The sequence below is a fragment of the Melopsittacus undulatus genome, chromosome 6 (genome assembly GCF_012275295.1).
Source record: "Melopsittacus undulatus isolate bMelUnd1 chromosome 6, bMelUnd1.mat.Z, whole genome shotgun sequence".
Classification (NCBI taxonomy): Eukaryota; Metazoa; Chordata; class Aves; order Psittaciformes; family Psittaculidae; genus Melopsittacus; species Melopsittacus undulatus.
This window is the reverse complement of record NC_047532.1, coordinates 35,855,417-35,872,695: the sequence shown is the minus strand read 5'-3', so window position 1 is coordinate 35,872,695 and position 17,279 is coordinate 35,855,417. Positions and strand designations below refer to the sequence as shown.

Sequence of the window (17,279 nt, the reverse complement as noted above, 5' to 3'; positions counted from 1 at the left end):
AGACCTCTCAACAGAAGAGAGAGGATATTTTCTCCTGCAACTTCAGCAATGTTTCCCCAGAAAGGAGCAGCCTACAGATCATCAGTCAGGCATGTACTCCTGTCCTACACAGGCTCCACCTAGAACAGAGAACTTGACTACCACAAGCAAAATCAAGGTGTCAAATAACTGAAAGCCACAGAGGAGGTGAACCAACGACTGGAAGGAAAAACAGAAGGCACCACTGGTCTAGAAGCGGGACAAGCAGTTGGGAAGGGAACAAAGCACAAGCAGACGCTAAACACTGGAACACAAGGGACAGCTGAAGGAGAGTGAAATCATGGCTGGCACACACTAGTTTACATAGCAATCTTCAAGGTCTAAGAGAGGCAGAGACTCTCCTCTCCCTTACTGCAGAAAAAGCCTTCTCCATCCTCAAGTGATGCAACGTGTGTACTCCAGCACACGGGCAATAGGGATCCTCTCTTAATGTCAGAACATGCAGCTCCTGACATCAGTCTGGCAGCTTGTAGTAATAAAGCTGAAAACATAAGAGAGACATATAACACGTGTTCCTGCTGCTTCCATTTACATCATATCTCTTTTGCCTTGCAAAAGTTGGTCTTCAAAGATGAGCCATGTCAGAAGTCTCCTATGATTAGGGACTGTACCTGCTTCAAGGGAGAGGTCCTGAGGCAAGTGGGAATTTTACAGTCTGCCCACTAGCTGAAATGTGGAAATTAGTACAGAGCTTCCCTGGACACACAGCCAGAGGAAGCTGCTCACCATTACAGAGAGGCAGCTGGTAGGTCCAGCTCCTGCTCCCACTCCTCGCAGGACTCCATGTGTCTGTCAAGGCACCAATGCAGAAGGCTGTCCAGTTTCAGAAGAGAGTGGCTGGGAACCCAGCTCCTCAGATCTTTGATAAAAAAGAACAAAACGTGTATGAAGAAAGTCCAGGCAGAACACAGCAGTCTGAGAAATGTGACTTGGCAGCCATTGCTCTTGTAGCATTACAATTGTTTTTTCTTTTCTCCTGAAGATCTAATGAGGGAGATACATATATTTGCTTTCTTTCTAAGGTGGCAGAAATGGAAAATTAACCACTCATTCCTCTACTGACACAAAACAAAATTTTGTCCTGATGTAACTACTGCCATGATTATTTCAATGCCCTTCAGACACTGAATTATCTTACTCTAAATGTGTGTACACCCAGGACCACTGACAGGATGACTGCCAGAGTCAGTGAACTCAGACAGTCTTAAAGAACACTATGTCAATAAAAAGCATGCTTTAAACAGACAGTAGAGTAATTTTAGCTGAAATGTTTAGTTACAGGCTTAACACTTTGCTTTCATCCTACATGCTATTTAAAAGAGAATCTATTCAAAGCACAACATTAAAGGTGTCTAAATACAGTCAAATTAATAATTGACATAATCTCGATTAGCAGACATTTGCATCTATCCAGACAAGATTTTTCAACATGACATTAAATTCACATTCACCCTGCAGACAAGACTGCATTAACCAAAAGGCACAGGCACAGTTGCACACGTTGCTACAAAACATCGCTTTGGACAGTTTGCAACGTCTCCCTGCATGAAGTCTGCTGCCTTTTACAGGCACTAACCTACCTCTCAGGTGAATCACTGTCTGTGTTCTGGGCGCCTGAGCTGCTCCGGAGCCAGGAAGTGAGCGGGAGCGTGCTGCTCACCTACCTTGGCATGTGAGTCATTCCCAGGAATGAGAAAGCCAGTTGCTCCAGTTGCTCCTGGCCAGGGGAATTTTGACTCTCCGATCAAGTATCGCAAAAAAAGCCATCAGAAGCAAAAAAGCTTACTTACAGATATGGTTTATTTAACAACCTTATTGCAAGAAGCCTTCTCATGCCTACTGTAGTTTCAAGATGCATTTTGGACAAGTCTAAGGCACTTTCGAGATGCAGCTCCGAGATAAGCGGAGGGCGACTGTAGTGACAGGTAAGAGATTTCTGACCATCTGAAAAGCATTTGATAACTTGTTCTGTGAATCTTCTTACTCTTAATCACCCTTGAGTGGACAGAAGTTAAGATACAGTTGCTGAAAAACAGGCTTGGAACCATAAACTGGGTATCAGATCAATTAGAAATGCAAAAAGTTCTCAAAATAGCATAACTTTACTAATCTTGTATTTGTTCATTAAGCGCTACTCATTATCTTTTCCCTAATGGCAAAAAAAAGGTTTTCTACAAATAATGTTTTCTAAGACACAAACTGAAGTGCAGGAGCGCTCACGCTTTCAATAACTTACTTCCTGACAGAGTTTAATTTATATAAAAAAGATGCATTATCTAAAACATCTGAATCTGGTATAAAAGGTTTGTGCTGTATTCCTTTTCACCTCTTTCAGTAAAGGAAAGCATACTTGAATTCTCTTAATTATATTATACAGAATAAAGGTTCTCTTCCTTCATACTTCACTCAGATCATGTTAAAACTTGTTAGGTTCACTGGAAAAACCACATAGCTCCAAACAAGCAACTTGCAAACTATACATCTGATTAGTCTCAAAGTCTGGGAAATCTGTAAGGTGCTCGCAAAAACCTACGCCATTTAAGGAGTATTTTAGATTGAAAAGGTTATTCTTAGTTGAGAAGAACTAAAGGTACAGCGCAATTCAAGCTTTGTACAGTAAAAAATTACTTGCCATTTGTGCATTACAAGGACTGTAGACATCTGCTTTCTCATTACATATGCCTGGTCTGGGTAAACTCTGGGAGTGTTTCACTTTTTTTTTTTCCTCTTTAAAGAAGATTCTGCAATCTTCTTTTAAAAAGGGAAACTAGGAAACTCAGGCAAGCATTAAGGTGATGTCACTGATTCACTCCCAGAAGCACAGGCCTCAGATCACATGAAAGCTGACAACGTATATCTTTTTATGAGTTATGAGGGCACCTTACTCTTTGGGTAGGCAGCCAGCTCTCAGGCACCAGCCAGACATTCTCCTCATTCCCCACTCAATGGGTGGTGGCACCTGGGGACAACCGACAAGAGAAGGCCATGGGTTGGCTCTTGAAGGAGGGAGAGGAGATCAAGGGAGCAGAGAAGGGGAGAGAAGCCAAAGGGTGTTCGGGGACTTCAGAAACAGAAAGCATCTGTTTGCATTAAGGGTGTGTGAGAAAAAAAAGAACCAAATTCTCGGCAGCACCGGCTGCTGGTTCCTCCTCCTTCCCTCCCTCCCTGCGGAGGGTTGCCTTTCCCAGCTCAGCCTGCTGTCTCACCCTGGCTCCCCTCCCTAGCTGTCGGGCCCCCTCCAGGGCAGGGAGGGAGCGGGGAGACCAGCTCACCCAGCACCTGCGCCCTGCAGCCTGTTGTGCACTAGCATGCACCCGTGCTGGGTACTGGAGCACCAGAGCTCCAGGGCGTTGGGAGCTGCCTGGCCACACAGATCCCAGGAGCACGGCTGAGCCAGGAAGACACCTGGGCAGGGTGGCCAGAGAGGGAACAAGCACCTGGAGTGAGGCAGCAAGTCACAGTCTGGAGTCCATCCAACACCAAAGCAGCCCTTCAGAGGCTAGATGTTCCTTCTCAGCCAGGAAGCCTACTCCACTCATAGCATGTAACCCTAGAGATGTACCCAGGAACAACTGAAGGGCGAAGCTCCTTCTCCTCTTTTTATGACAAGTTGCTTGCTTACTTTCACACAGCAAAGTTCAAAAGACTGCCTCTTTGACCAAGCAGGCGCTAGGAAAAGCCAGTCAAGACACCTGCAGTAAGACTGTAGTATTAAATGCGGAGTGTGCAATATTTATTAAACTTTGGAATGACATGAAAATGCACCTGACATAAGCCAAGAGCTATAGATCCACTACACTGTCAGGGCTCCAGAGAAAACCAGGCTGCAAGATACACTAACCCCAGTGCTGCCAGGAAGGCACTAGAGGAAGTCAGTGATATGTTTCAGAGGTATTAACCCTTCCCAACATAAAAAATTACCATACTGTCTTAAAAAACAGGAATAAAAAAAAACCCACACCCTCGATTATCACAAGTAGGTTTTTACACCTGACCAACACTGAACCTGAGATAATACGATAACCACTACTTCTCATTTTTCCTTGAGAAAATATCAATGACTTATCAAAGTGACAACTAATGATGAGTAGTGTCAGTCGGGCTTACATCATAGACCAGCAGCTTCTGCCACTAGACAAGGAACAGCCAAGCGCTGACAAAGCAGTTGGGTCAGAGGCAGAGCAGCAGCTCCCCGCATCTGGCACCCCAAAATCCTACCAGAATTTGCAGCCTGTCTGCTTCTGAGAACTGCAGGCAGGGAGGGAACTCTCCAGACTGCTCAAGAAAAATCAGGATTGCACCAGGCTGAACTTCTCCCAGTCATACCCCAAAATCCATGTGTCCTTTTCATTCCTCTTGAAAATAGTGGTGTTGCTACAAGCACCTAACATGCTTGCTTGTGTCACACCAGTGTATACTGAAGCACAAAAAGAACAGCTGACAACAGCAGATGAGGATTTTTTTTGACCTTTTGCAATGTGAAATAGAATTGCATATCAAAAAAAAAGAAAAACAAACAAAAAACCCCACAAAAAAAACAACAGAAATTGTTTCAAAGCAAATTAAAATATCTAAAAGCAAGACTTTTACAAATTACTCTAAAATAATTTTAATACTTTAATTACTTAGTTTTAGGAATCACTTAAAAGTTTACATGGCACTGTCTACATGCATGTACCAATAAGAATAATTGTTTCCCTGTGAGATACTTTTTTCACAGTTCCCCTGTAGCAGTTGAGAGATGTGACAGATGCACAGTAGCTACAAGGGATGGAGGTGTAATGTGACCTATCACAAACCTCTTGTTTTTCTGCTCTGTGACCCAGACAATATCTTGACTGTTATTAAAGTTTCTTCATGAGCCTTTTAACTTGTTGTTTCTCAGTACATAATACCAACAATCAAACCTAAAAGTATTTTCAGCAAAAGGCTCCCGCCTGATGCCCATGAGCCCTTGGTCTCGCTCAGGCCCCTCGGAGGGCTCTGCCACAAAGCCAACTAGGAGCGGCTGCGTGGCACAGCCCTCTGCAGCAGCACCAAGCAGAGCCGCCAGCTGCTGCTTGCCTGAGCAAAGCCAGCTCCTCTGGAAGGAGCTCAAGACCACCCAAGCACCACATGCTGAAACTTAACTGCCAGTTTTTGCTCCTTGCCCAAACTACCGTGTTTATAAGATTTTAAGTTTAAGAGATTCTGACTTCAGGATAATAAAGCACACTGGAAATGTATGGAACAGTCTATGGAGTCAAAGGGTGATTACTTGACAAAGATTTCCATGCTGCCCATTGTGCCAAGAACAGAGCCCATAAAAACACAAGTGACAGGAATGGAAAGGCTGAGAGAAAAGCTTGTAAAGAGATTAAAAGAGGAAAAAGTTTAAGTTATTCTGAAAAAATACATGTAAATGTGAACCTGCTTCTGGCCTCCCCCTTGGAAGGGGAGACTAGGAATGTGACTTGGTGAGAGATTAAAACTACATCTTCAAAGTGTCAAAAAAGAGTAATCCAGTGGGATGGAAAGAGGACAAAGTTTGCACATGACACCAAGATGGGAGAAGCGTCAGGTACCCTGGGGACTGTGCTGCCACCCAGAAGAAACTTGGCAGGCTGGAGAAATGGGCCGACAGGACCTATGTGCAGTTCATCAAGAGAAGCACAAAGTCCTGTCCCAAGGGAGGCACAGCCCCTTGGCACCAGCACATGCTGGGAAGCCAGCTGGAAAGCAGCTCCACAGGGAACGACCTGGTAGACAAGTTGACAGCAGCGTGGCCTGGCAGCACAACAGGCCAACAGCCTCCCAGGCAAAACACTGCCAGCAGGTTGAGGGAAAGGATCCTTCCTCCCAGCTCAGCACTGCGAGGTCACACATGCAGCACTGGGCAGGGGACAGGCTGGAGCCCAGCACAGGGCCCTAATGCTGCTGATGTACAGGGGAGTGAGTGAGCTAGGGCTGTTTTGCCTGGAGAAGGGACAGCTCGGCAGGATCTTATCCAGGTGTTCAACCACCTGAGGATTTTTTTGAGGTGTTCATCATCTGCAGGGAGGGTGCCGAGAGGACAGAGTCAGGTTCCCATCACCAGTGCCCAGTGACAGGACAGGAGACAGTGGGCACAAACTGACACACAGTAGGCTCTGTCTGAACAGAGGGAGTTTAGATTTACCAGAGAGGTTGTGGAGTCCCCATCCTGGGATATACACATCCTGGGATATACCCACCACTTGATGGGACACAGTCACTGTCCGCCAGCTGTAGCTGTTGCTGCTCTAAGCAAGGAGATGGAGCTAATAAGGAATGGCAGAAGCCAACATCAGGAGGGAGCTGAATAGATTGCAGGCGCTGGTTGACCGGGCAGCAGTTGTCAGCAAATGCTGCCAGCAGAGGGGCCCATACCGCAATGCTCAGAATTTGGACACTGCCACCTACACCTGACCCCATGGAGACCATTTGTGTGGAACTTGCATCTTCCATGGGGTATTCTTCATGGGGGTTCAAAGAAAGCAACTCTATAGGGTTACAGAACAGCTTCCATGAACAAGCAGTAGGTTTGCCCAAACAAACAACCATCAGCAGCATCTTCTAGAAAGAAGCAAAGGAAACATTCCAGACTTAATCCTTTCCTTCTGTCTAATTAAAGGCTGCCACACTGAGAAAACATTAATTATCCCAACTCTGCAACTATTGCATTGTGCACTCTTTTTTTTCTTACAAAAAAAAAAAAAAAGAGCAAGCAATTGCAACACAACTCCTCTGCCACTGCCAACAGCCTATTACCTACTGCCCAACGGGATACCATTTCTGTTGGCAGTTCTCTCATAACTCTTCACATAAAAGCAACTACAGCCTAAAGGAGATGCACTTGAGCACTATACTTCATACCCCACCAGCCCCTACCAGCAAAGCACAACACACTGTCCAGGACCTGCACTAAATGTCTTACAGCAGTTTCTGCTTGTTGGTCACAAAAAATGCACATGCTTGTCATGAATGCAACAGAGGACTGGAAAACATTCTTTCAACATCACTTAAGAACTGCACTGCATATTCAACAGGAAAGAGAGTTCATACATCTTCAGATTTTACAAAAAAGTTTTAAAAATAAACAGTAACACATTTATAGATTTGTAACCTCTGCATAGAAAATGCGATCCTAAGTAATATTAATCCATGAACTTTTAATGTGGAGCAGTTCAAAAGACAGAAAAAAGAACAAACTTGATAGTTCAGGCAGCATCACCAAAAGGTCTCATGTCAGCTATCCCACATATGGGAAAATAAGGGCTCATAATCACTCACTGGAATCAAGAAAAAAAAATGGTTATATTTAGACAAAATATTCTAAATGTGACTTTCAGAATAACATATAGTGGTATATTTAATTTTTTTTTTAGTAAGTGAGGAAATCATGTTTCCCAAAGACATAGCCCCCAAAATTGAGAATTCTTCATGTTAAACAGTATTATTTAATGCTTACTGCAGCATTCTGCTATGCTCAGTTCAGGCTCTCCTGTAAGTATAAAACAACTGAGTTACAGCTGCGTACAAAATGTGAAATTCCAGGCAACACCTACAGTAAAGCGTGGGCAGACTGATGAAGAAAGTGTAAATGAGCGCATTTATCTGGGCACTCAGATGCAAGGTAAATCTAGCACAGCCACTGGAAATATGCATGGTACTTTTAGCAGTCATATACAAAAGACCGAGAAAGACCCCTAATTTCAGTAAGTGATGGCATGTGGGAAGCTCCACAGTTTACAGGAATAGTAACTACAAAGAGCTTTTCTCAGAAACACTTCTTAGGCAAAATTAACATGGGGAAGGAACCTTCCGTTAGCAGTGTGGCTCAGGGCAGATGTGGAAGGATTGCTCTCCTACGTGCGCACTGACACAGATGTCAACTTGGACAGAGGCTTCCACCAGGAGGCATGCTCCCTAACAACTAGTGTCCCGCATCTTCTGTTGAAGATAAATGGATAGGATAGGGCAGGAATAGGATAGCATCCTGGAGACAAAGGAAGGAAGCTGCACAGCAGCTTGCCTGGGGGCAGAACACTGTGTTATTCAGAGAAGTGGGAGAGAAAAGTTAGGTCGGAATTGAGGAGGAAGTTCAAGGAGGAACCTGAGAAATAAGGGGGTTTTGTACTAGATACTGAAACAGATGAAAAGCTTTCTCAGCAGATGCAGTGGTTCCTGTTTCTTGATATGACTAAGACAAGCACTGTAAGCCACAGCTGCAGAAAGTTAAAGTTATTTTTCAGGCTCTCCACAAGTCAGTTGGCTAAGCACAGCAGCATTACCGCATTACAGGGAACTAGCACATACTGCTTGCATGCTCCTTACTGACACACTCCAAGGAAGGCAGGCATAGGAGCTGAAGGCACAAAGCCCCAGAGGGTTATTTTTGCCCTCTTCCCCAGCCACCCCATATTGAAGCAGTTGCCAGTTTGAAGTGGCAAACACGTGCCAGGCAGCTGAGTCAGACCATGCAGGGCGGTGGACACCACCATTCAGCTTGGCCAGCCCTTGGCAGGCATGCAGGAGCAGACACATGGGGACTCCACCATTGAAGCGGAGCATGACCGGGGTGCGGGCACCCCAGGAGCTACCCACCCACCCCAGGCAGGACCAGGAATACCAGGCTGTGGGGCGATGCCAGCTGGGAGGTATCTCCCAGGAGGTAGATCCATGGCCTCCATGAGTAACCTGCACCTGTGTTACCACCTGCACAGTAGAAAAAAAAAAAGTTTCCTTTTGCTCAGATGTAATTTCCTGAGTCTTAGTTTGTGTCCACTGCCTCCTGTCCAGTCAGTAAGTGTCACTGAATAGAAAGAGACAGGCTCTGTCCTGCCAAGCAGCCATGCAGACTGCAGAAGCCCCTGAGCCTTCTCTGGCTCAGACTGAACCACCACAGCTCTCACAGCCCCTCCACAGATGAAAGATGGTATACTTGGTATATGAACTGAAGAACACTGCTTTACAGAGGCTTGCCTCGTTCCTTTATCTCCACTTCCAAAGGCACTGCAATACAGCAGCAATGAGCTGTGCAAGACAACCATTACAGAACAAAATCAAGCAAAACAGCTTCTTTAATTTTGCCATTACACCTTGAGTTTTGCCATGCAGAGACAGAATTGGCAAACAGGGCAGATGCTTTTGTCTACAAGTAGCTGCAGTCCTGCAGTGAACAGGAGTTTCTGAGTAACACGAACCCTGGCATTACATGAGTTCTTGCCACCACGTGCTCTGCTGCCAACAGCATGGTATCATTTGGCACAACTGGCACAGAAACACAGTTCCAAGGACAGGGATGTGACAGCTAGAAAGACACAAAATACAATGAAGTGTGCAAAGCACAAGAGAGTAAGAGGCACATACTTAACCACTGTAGGTACAAATTCCGCTAGGAACATCAAATTATTCCACTATGCATGAACAGTACATTAAGATACACTTTTACCAAAGGGGAGATGAACAATATTTAACAGAGCTGTCTCCACTTGTCTGCTTGCAGCTGCTTTACCCTGCAGCCTACACTGATGCTTTTTCCCAAAATCTTTACAATTAACTTCCTGATTTGGTTCTGATGTGCAACAGAAAAGAACATAATCACAGCCAGCCAACAGAAAATTTAATGAACTGCCTCACATTTCTATTCCTTACATTAACTCTGTCATTGCCAAACTTTATGGTAATGAATAGAGGTTGACTGGCAAGAAGCCACACATAGAATCACAGGACAGTTCAGGTTGGAAGAAACCTTAAAGTTCATCTAGTTGCAACCCCCCTGCCATAGGCAGGGACACCTTCCACTTGACGAGGTTGCTCAAAAGTTACTTCAACCTGTCCTTGAAAACTGAGAGGGATGGGGCAACCACAGCTGCTCTGGGCAACCTGTGCCAGTGCCTCACCACCCTCATAGTGGAAAATTTTTTTTCTAATATTCAATCTAAATCTCCCTTCTTTCTTCTTAAAGCCATCAAAAAGTTATGTGCTCAAATAAAAAAAAAGTCACTTAAAATTCTGCAGCCCTATGACCTAGAGTATCTAGTCTAGCTCACTGAGACTTTTCCAGTGTTTAAAAAGCTGTAAAATAAGATGAAAAAAAATGGTACTAGATTTAAGGATACAGAGTTTCTTTAAACAGTGAGGCAACTTAAAAGCCTTAGTCATTAAAAAACTATAGTCATTCCCTACCCATACGACACTGAAGTCTGACATGCAACCTAGTATTTCATTTCTCATCTGAGGTTATATCAGTCATGCATATAAACCAGTCTATCAACATTAGCAATAAAATATTACCTCATATGTGAAACAGTGTGTACTTAGCTTAAATTTAATGCAGTTGACAGCCTTTAGGGGAATGATAGAAAAAACCTCCCCCCCAAACAACAGCCACCGAGCAACTGCAAGAAGTAAAAAGTATCCTGGTTTAAAAAGCTACTTGAATACAGGAGCAGCTTCTAGTGCATCTTCAAAACCATGCAAGCAGGATACATTTAGATGGAAGAATGAGACAGTTGTTTAGGATGAAATTGGTCAGGAATGAATTGGTCAGGATGAATTGGTCAGAAGTAAAGCATCTGGAGAACTGGACAAGGAGTGGAAAACCAACCTTATCCAGCACAGAAACACCATATTCCAAAAGGTAAAAAAGTCTTTGTAAAACAGTGAACCAGTATGAAATACCTTAAAATACTCTTTAAAGAGAAGGCAGTGTTCATCTCCCATTCCAAGAGAAGGCATGGAAAAGGGTGAATTCTCTGTATGTGATAACTGTTTCCTGCTCATATCTGCTTTATCAGAAAAAAAAAATAAGCTTCTGGAGTACAGGGATATACCAGAATTGACCCAGATAAGCCTTGTCCACCCAACCCAGCATGTAAACAATGAAACCACACTACTCCAAGTGCTTAGCCTACCACAGTAGCCCTTAGCTTGATAGACTAGGGTAGGAAGCTACAAAAACACCTTCAGACTGGTGAGTCTCAGCGGGATCATCTCTGTGTATCCCAAAATACTGTCACACAACCAGATCTGCACAGCAGAGGTGATGGTTCCTGCACTCCTCTGCTTCTCTGCACAAACCTGTTTAAGACTTCAAAGCTTCCAACTACAGCAGCATAAGGGAAAGTCTTTAGCACATAATTAGGGCAGCCATCAGTAGGTGTTGTCTCTAACCTGCACCCCTTGCAGGCACCAAAGCCACTCTGCTGAGCTCAGCTGTGCCAGCAAGGTGGATACAGAACACTGCTAATGCAGTCTAGCTGTCACAGTCTGCATTTGTGAGGAATTTGCTTTCTTTTTCCAACCCATCTTTTTTGGGACATTTTTGGAATAGGTTTTAACAACAAACCCATCAGGAATAAGATGACACAGAGATATCCATTCAGAGGCTTGACCCTAATTTGTCTGCTGGGACAATAAGCAAACTCCCGCTATGGCTTCCAGGTGACCTAGATTTCCCTGGGAAGTCAGAATGTGATCTCATCTTCACTGGCCAAGAAGATGCATGCGGCAGGATCATCCATGGTCAGTACTTAGGGCAGTAATCAGCAAGCCCTCATGGGATTTGCTAAAAGTATGTTTCCCAAGTCTGTACTCCTGAACAGGTGGAATGCTGCTGTTCCTGCAAGCTGCAAAGCACCTTCCCAAGCTGCACCTGGAAGGGACACAGAGGCCAACAGCAGAGCAGCCGGGCTGCTTCAGCAAGTCCAGGTTTTGCATAGTCCGGGAGATAAGCAGACCTGAACAGAGAAGTTGCAAGGGCAGGTACAGGAGCAGTGCTGATACTATCAAACCCCAAGAGGCAGAGGTGAGCCCATCAGAGCCTGCGGACACGTTCCCTGTGGTGGCAAGAAACATGTCTGTCTAGGCAGAGCCTTCTGCAACTATGATTTGGCCATGTCTGGTCCAAGTTACTGCAGTCCATCCTCTGTGGTAGTTTTCAGCTATGAAACAACAGGTTAAATCCCAAGACTCAAATGGTTCAGAGGATTCAAGTACCCAAGAAAGAAGACATTACCCACAAGGAGGAAGGAAACTGGATTTTGATCGACACTGAGGAGGGGCTCTAGGGTTTTGAAGATGTTGTGGATGGTCTGGTTCTGCTGACAGTGAAGTGCATGAAAATTGCAAGCTTGAGGAGAGCTTGAATGACAGGTAGGCAGAGATCCCCTGCAGTAAGGTAGCTTTCTCACCAGTGTCAGACAATATCCACCAGTTTTCTGATGTACAAGAGACAGAGCCTTTGGAGAGTGCAGGGGCTATCTATACATGATTTTTTAGTCTCTTAGTGATGACTTCCGGCTAAAAGCACAGATGCAGATGTGGAAAAAGGAAGGAGCCTTTTTTGACAGGATTTAAAGCAAATCCCTTTGAGACCTAGAGAGTAACTGACAGTACATGCAAAGTCCCTCTAGCACAAATCTGATCCCCAGCTCCATCGAACCCATCAGCATTTCCAAGGCTTAAAGCACAGGAATACCAGAGCCAGCAGTCACACTGCTACAAGTCCTAGGCAACCCAAGGCAATACTTCACCGGTTTCTCTGGACTGAAGATCTGTGAGAGCACCCTCCTGAAGAGCCTGAGAACAGGGAGCTTTCCAGGGCCCAGGACCAGGAATTACACAGACTTGAAAGGAACTCTGAAAAGCAGGGAAATAAGCATCTTATTTGCATAAGACTATAGATATGTATCTTTTCATAAAATCATATTTTCTTTTGATCTCTGTGCCTTCTGGGCATAAAAAGGATAGCTGCAAATTATAAACAACAGCAAAAAAGTGATAGGTTACTGCTTCTCAGACCAAGAGAAAACACAATATCTAAAATACCCCAGACAATTTTATTATGGACTCCAGTTATTACAAGAGCAAATAATGACAGACAAGAAGCCAACCAATAATAAGCTTGAAACATCAGAATTAAAATTTTTACTGACACTTTAAAATGTAATGATTTGCTTTACTGCCATCTAGTGACAATTCAACACAGTTCATAGCGCAGTGATAATGTCATTAAAGTAGTTTAGATCTGCAAAAGGGCTTCAGTAATTCTAGCATCTGTCCATAGCCATAAGAAAGGCAGTCAGACCTACTGTAATTGCTGAGGGAAGAATTTTTTTACAGTGAGGGTGGTAAAGTTGCACAGATTGGTGGTAGATCCCTGGAGACATTCAAGGCTGGATGTGGTTCTGGGCAACCTGATCTAGTTGAACACGTTCTTGTTTATTGCAGGGCAGTCGGACTAGATCACCTTTGAAGGTCACTTCCAACCCAAACTATTTAAGATTTTGCTAGTTTTCCTATCAAAACCTGTAAACACGAAGTGAAGCATGGTAAAACTAATGCATTTGTGTACTGCAAGGGTAAAGCAATAATCTGGAATGCAGTCTTACAAATCAGTATTGTCAAAATTTCTGTGAACAGTGTCAAAACATTCTAATGTCATCACAGCAAAAATCAGATTCTTCAGTTTTTTCGTATTCCCCATAGACTGGCTTTTGAAGTACTTCATTTAAAGCAGTAAGAAAGGAACAGCAACTTACAATTTCCACCCCAATTTCATGGACACATTATAAAGTTATACACACATATCTCACAATCATCTGAAACTTTTTTACTTCAAAAAGTGAGAGATTACAAGCTTCTGTCACTGAAATGTCCAAGATCAAATATAAACAAATATGATGTCCAAGCAAGAGATGTGGGGAATGAGGTCAAGGGCCTTTACCAAGAAGTAAGAAGCCAGTTGCAGAGGCAGCCGTAACAAAGGCATGAAGCCACCAAACCAGAATGTTCTGGCAGTTAGGAGACAAACTTCTTGCAAAGATTTAGTCCAAAATTTTTGAAAGAAATAAAAATAGGACAAATTTAGTTGAAAACCAGCCTACTTTTACAGAACTTAACAAGCTTGAACTGAAGTCTGCTGGAATAAAAACTGCAAGATCATGCAGCTAAGGACAGTAAGAAGATAGGTACACACTGCTGCTGACCCCTGTGAAGCACTAAGGGGACAGAAAGAGTGTCAGTGCTGGTCCCAGCACTGCATTACAATTTATGGAAGAACTGAGCAAGTTCCAGAACAGAAAATGTTAGATGAGGTGTTTCAAGTGGCAACAAGAAACCTAACCACCATGAAACAACCTTTTCTTAAGCCTCATTTGTAAAACAGCACACAAATTTGGCAGTGGACTTCAAAGAAGGCTATCTTAACTGGAGCAGACACAAAGGAGGGTACATTCAAGTCCTGCAGAAATACGAGAAGGGTTTGAGCTTGCTTCATCACTAGTAAGAAACATACACAGGAGGCTAAGTACCCGAGATGGAGATGGGTTTTTTAAATTAAAGGCACTGGTACAAGAATATATAGGATAGAAAGTGGCCACAGAGACATTCAGGCTGGAAATTGCAATAATGTTTCTAAATATTACAGAGATAAGGCACCAGCACAGCTTTGTTAGAGAGGCAGAGAAAGAAAAATACGTTTAACAGTGAAACTGATAGGCTTATAAAAGCTACCATGGCAGAATTGCCTGCAACGATAAAGCAGGCACCCAGCCATAAGTAAGGATGTGGCAGTGATGACCCTGACAGCAGAACAGCTTTGCAGAATCCAGAGGTCAGCCAGCAGCACACCTCAACCCTTTCTCTGGGAATTCTGGAGGATGCTCATCTTACAAAGCTCCTCTCCATGCTGGGGAGAAGAAGGTAGGGTCTTTTGTTTTGCTTTGGGTTAAATTCCAGTTTATTTTCCCCAGAACATAATGCTGGCACAGCCTATGCCGCATCCTGGACCTACAGCAGCAGCTTCCTGAAGGATTCCTGAAAAGCATTTCAGCTGAAAACCTACAGCAACACAAATGATGGGGTACAATTTGTCATATGGAAAGCTGCCAGGTAAAATAACATTGGAAATTTATTTAATTGAGAAGTGTTTATTGTATTACTATCAATTCCTACAAACACTTTAAAGAAATAAGTAATTTCAGAAAAGGCTGTCTGAATACTGCTGAATGCTGCCCATGGGTGTCAGTCCTGGCTTATCACACCAGCCAAGTTCAGAGTATAAACACTATGAAATAAAGCATGCTACAGTTTTGTGAGATAATTTAGAAGTCTGAAGTTTTTTCCAAATATTTAGACATAAAATCTTAACACCTCCAGACACTGGGATTTTTAAATACATTTAAATAAGCCAAGTTTTAAATTAGTGTTTTAATAGGCCTGAAGAGTCTCTCCAGAGTCCTATCTCTTGATAAACAGATCACCTCAGCTCACAAGTTGCGATCTGTGAAGACAGCCAAGCACTGGTGCTCTGTGACATTTACGTTGCGCTCCCAGCACACTGGCATGCAGCTGCTCTTGTCCACACCCATATGTGAGACCAGCAATGGGCACTGCAGCCCTCAACCTGCAGCACAGGGTGTGCCGCACTCTCCTTGGATAGCAGATGGATGAAGGGAACTCCAATCCTTTTCACACTGCACTCAGCTGGGCTGTACGGTCTTCCAATCTGCAGGGCAGCAGCAAGGGCAGGTAGGGAACTCACACACAACATGGAAACCTTGGGAATATACACACACCCACATCCTGCATTTTTTCCCTATCAAGCTATATGCAGAAGCAGCTTGATAGTTCAGCAGGAAGCACAGATGATGTGCTTGAAACCTCCCAAGCCAGAGACATATTTATTTTGATATGTGCAGTACTTAGGGCACTATTTTAAAGGCAGGTTTTCCAGGCTGTTTAATCTGGAATTGCCCAGAGATAGGATATTTTCTACAGGTCAGCTCTAAAACAGCCCCACTTGTAAAACACTAGAAACATACTTGAAACTTCTTGTTTTCCCTCATTCCCACAGATGACGGTCTGAGCCAAGACAACAATACCTCACCCAATTTCACAGCAGGCTTACTTGGGAACTCTACACACAACGAATTCACCACTATCGTCTTGCCTGTGCTTTACCTCATCATTTTCCTGGCAAGCATCTTGCTGAATGGCCTAGCAGTGTGGATTTTTTTCCACATCAGAAATAAAACAAGTTTTATATTTTACCTCAAAAACATCGTCGTTGCAGACCTTCTCATGACACTGACGTTCCCATTCAAGATAATCCAGGACTCGCAGCTGGGACCATGGCACTTCAACTCTTTCCTGTGCCGATACACCACAGTTCTGTTTTACGCAAACATGTACACCACGATTGTGTTCCTTGGACTCATCAGTATCGACCGCTACCTGAAAGTAGTGAAGCCTTTTGGAGACTCCAGGATGTACAGTATCACTTTCACCAAGATCCTGTCTGCCTGCGTTTGGGTTGTCATGGCTTTCCTAGCTTTGCCAAACCTGATTCTTACCAATGGATACCCGACAAAGAAAAACATTGATGACTGCATAAAGCTCAAGTCACCCCTAGGAGTCAAGTGGCACACAGCTGTCATTTACATCAACACTTGCATGTTTGTAGTGGTGCTGATTGTATTGATAGGATGTTATATCGCGATATCCAGGTACATTTATAAGTCAAGCAAACAATTTATTAGCTCCTCAAGCAGAAAGCGAAAGCATAATCAAAGTATAAGGGTTGTTGTGGCTGTGTTTTTCACCTGCTTTCTGCCATATCATTTATGCAGAATACCCTTTACATTTAGCCATCTAGATAAAATTTTAGATGACTCTGCACATAAAATCTTGTATTATTGTAAGGAAATGACACTGTTCCTGTCTGCATGTAATGTCTGTCTAGATCCAATAATTTACTTTTTCATGTGTAGATCATTCTCAAGAAGGCTGTTTAGAAAATCAAATATGAGAACGAGGAGTGAGAGTATTAGATCCCTTCAGAGTGTCAGAAGATCAGAAGTGCGCATATACCATGAATACACCGACGTCTGACGTCACCCACACAGAGACTTTTGCTAGTTCATGAGAATGTTTATATATCATGTAAATAAAACATCTTTGAATATCTGACCATGGAAGTTCATTAAGAAATTGCAGATGCGAACAGCTTTTCTGTTTCAGCTAATATCCATCTCAAAATCCAAATGCTTAAATCCACACAATGATTAGGTTCACTTCAGAGGGTTTTGGGGTTGTTTTGGTTTGTTGGGATTTTTAAAGGCCAACAGATGCTAAGGATGTTGGGTCAGAAACCAACCTGGAGCTCCAGGAAGCTCCAGCTGAGACAGATAAGCTCTGGCCTCAGAGAAGGATCCAATAAGACAAGTCAACATCCC

At 43.6% G+C, this 17,279-nt stretch overlaps 2 protein-coding genes across 3 annotated transcripts in view; one reads left to right on the top strand and one right to left on the bottom strand.

Moving 5' to 3' along the window:
• The window catches only part of LOC101876094 (mediator complex subunit 12L), a 63,293-nt gene extending 61,585 nt beyond the window's left edge, over positions 1–1,708 (bottom strand). Inside the window, exon 1 of the mRNA XM_031054928.1 lies at positions 1,620–1,708. The gene's annotated coding sequence lies outside the window, so the exon portion shown is untranslated. The remainder of the gene's footprint in view (positions 1–1,619) is intronic.
• GPR87 (G protein-coupled receptor 87) lies at positions 1,532–17,013 on the top strand. Of its 2 annotated transcripts, XM_005141164.2 has the most exons (3): positions 1,535–1,964; positions 14,796–14,934; positions 15,899–17,013. In XM_005141164.2, exons 2-3 carry the CDS (start codon positions 14,898–14,900, stop codon positions 16,933–16,935), a joined length of 1,074 nt encoding a protein of 357 aa, XP_005141221.2. In that variant the 5' UTR covers positions 1,535–1,964; positions 14,796–14,897; the 3' UTR covers positions 16,936–17,013. The 2 variants fall into 2 exon arrangements, with proteins under 2 accessions (XP_030910790.1, XP_005141221.2); XM_031054930.1 differs by lacking the exon at positions 14,796–14,934 and having other exon boundaries at positions 1,532–1,964.
• Positions 17,014–17,279: the final 266 nt, after the last annotated feature.

Coding starts and splice junctions, on each gene's coding strand:
- GPR87 (XM_031054930.1), top strand. CDS start 1,925: ATGCAGCTCCGAGATAAGCGGAGGGCGACTGTAGTGACAG. Junction 1,965..15,898: donor GAGGGCGACTGTAGTGACAG/GTAAGAGATTTC, acceptor TCATTCCCACAG/ATGACGGTCTGAGCCAAGAC.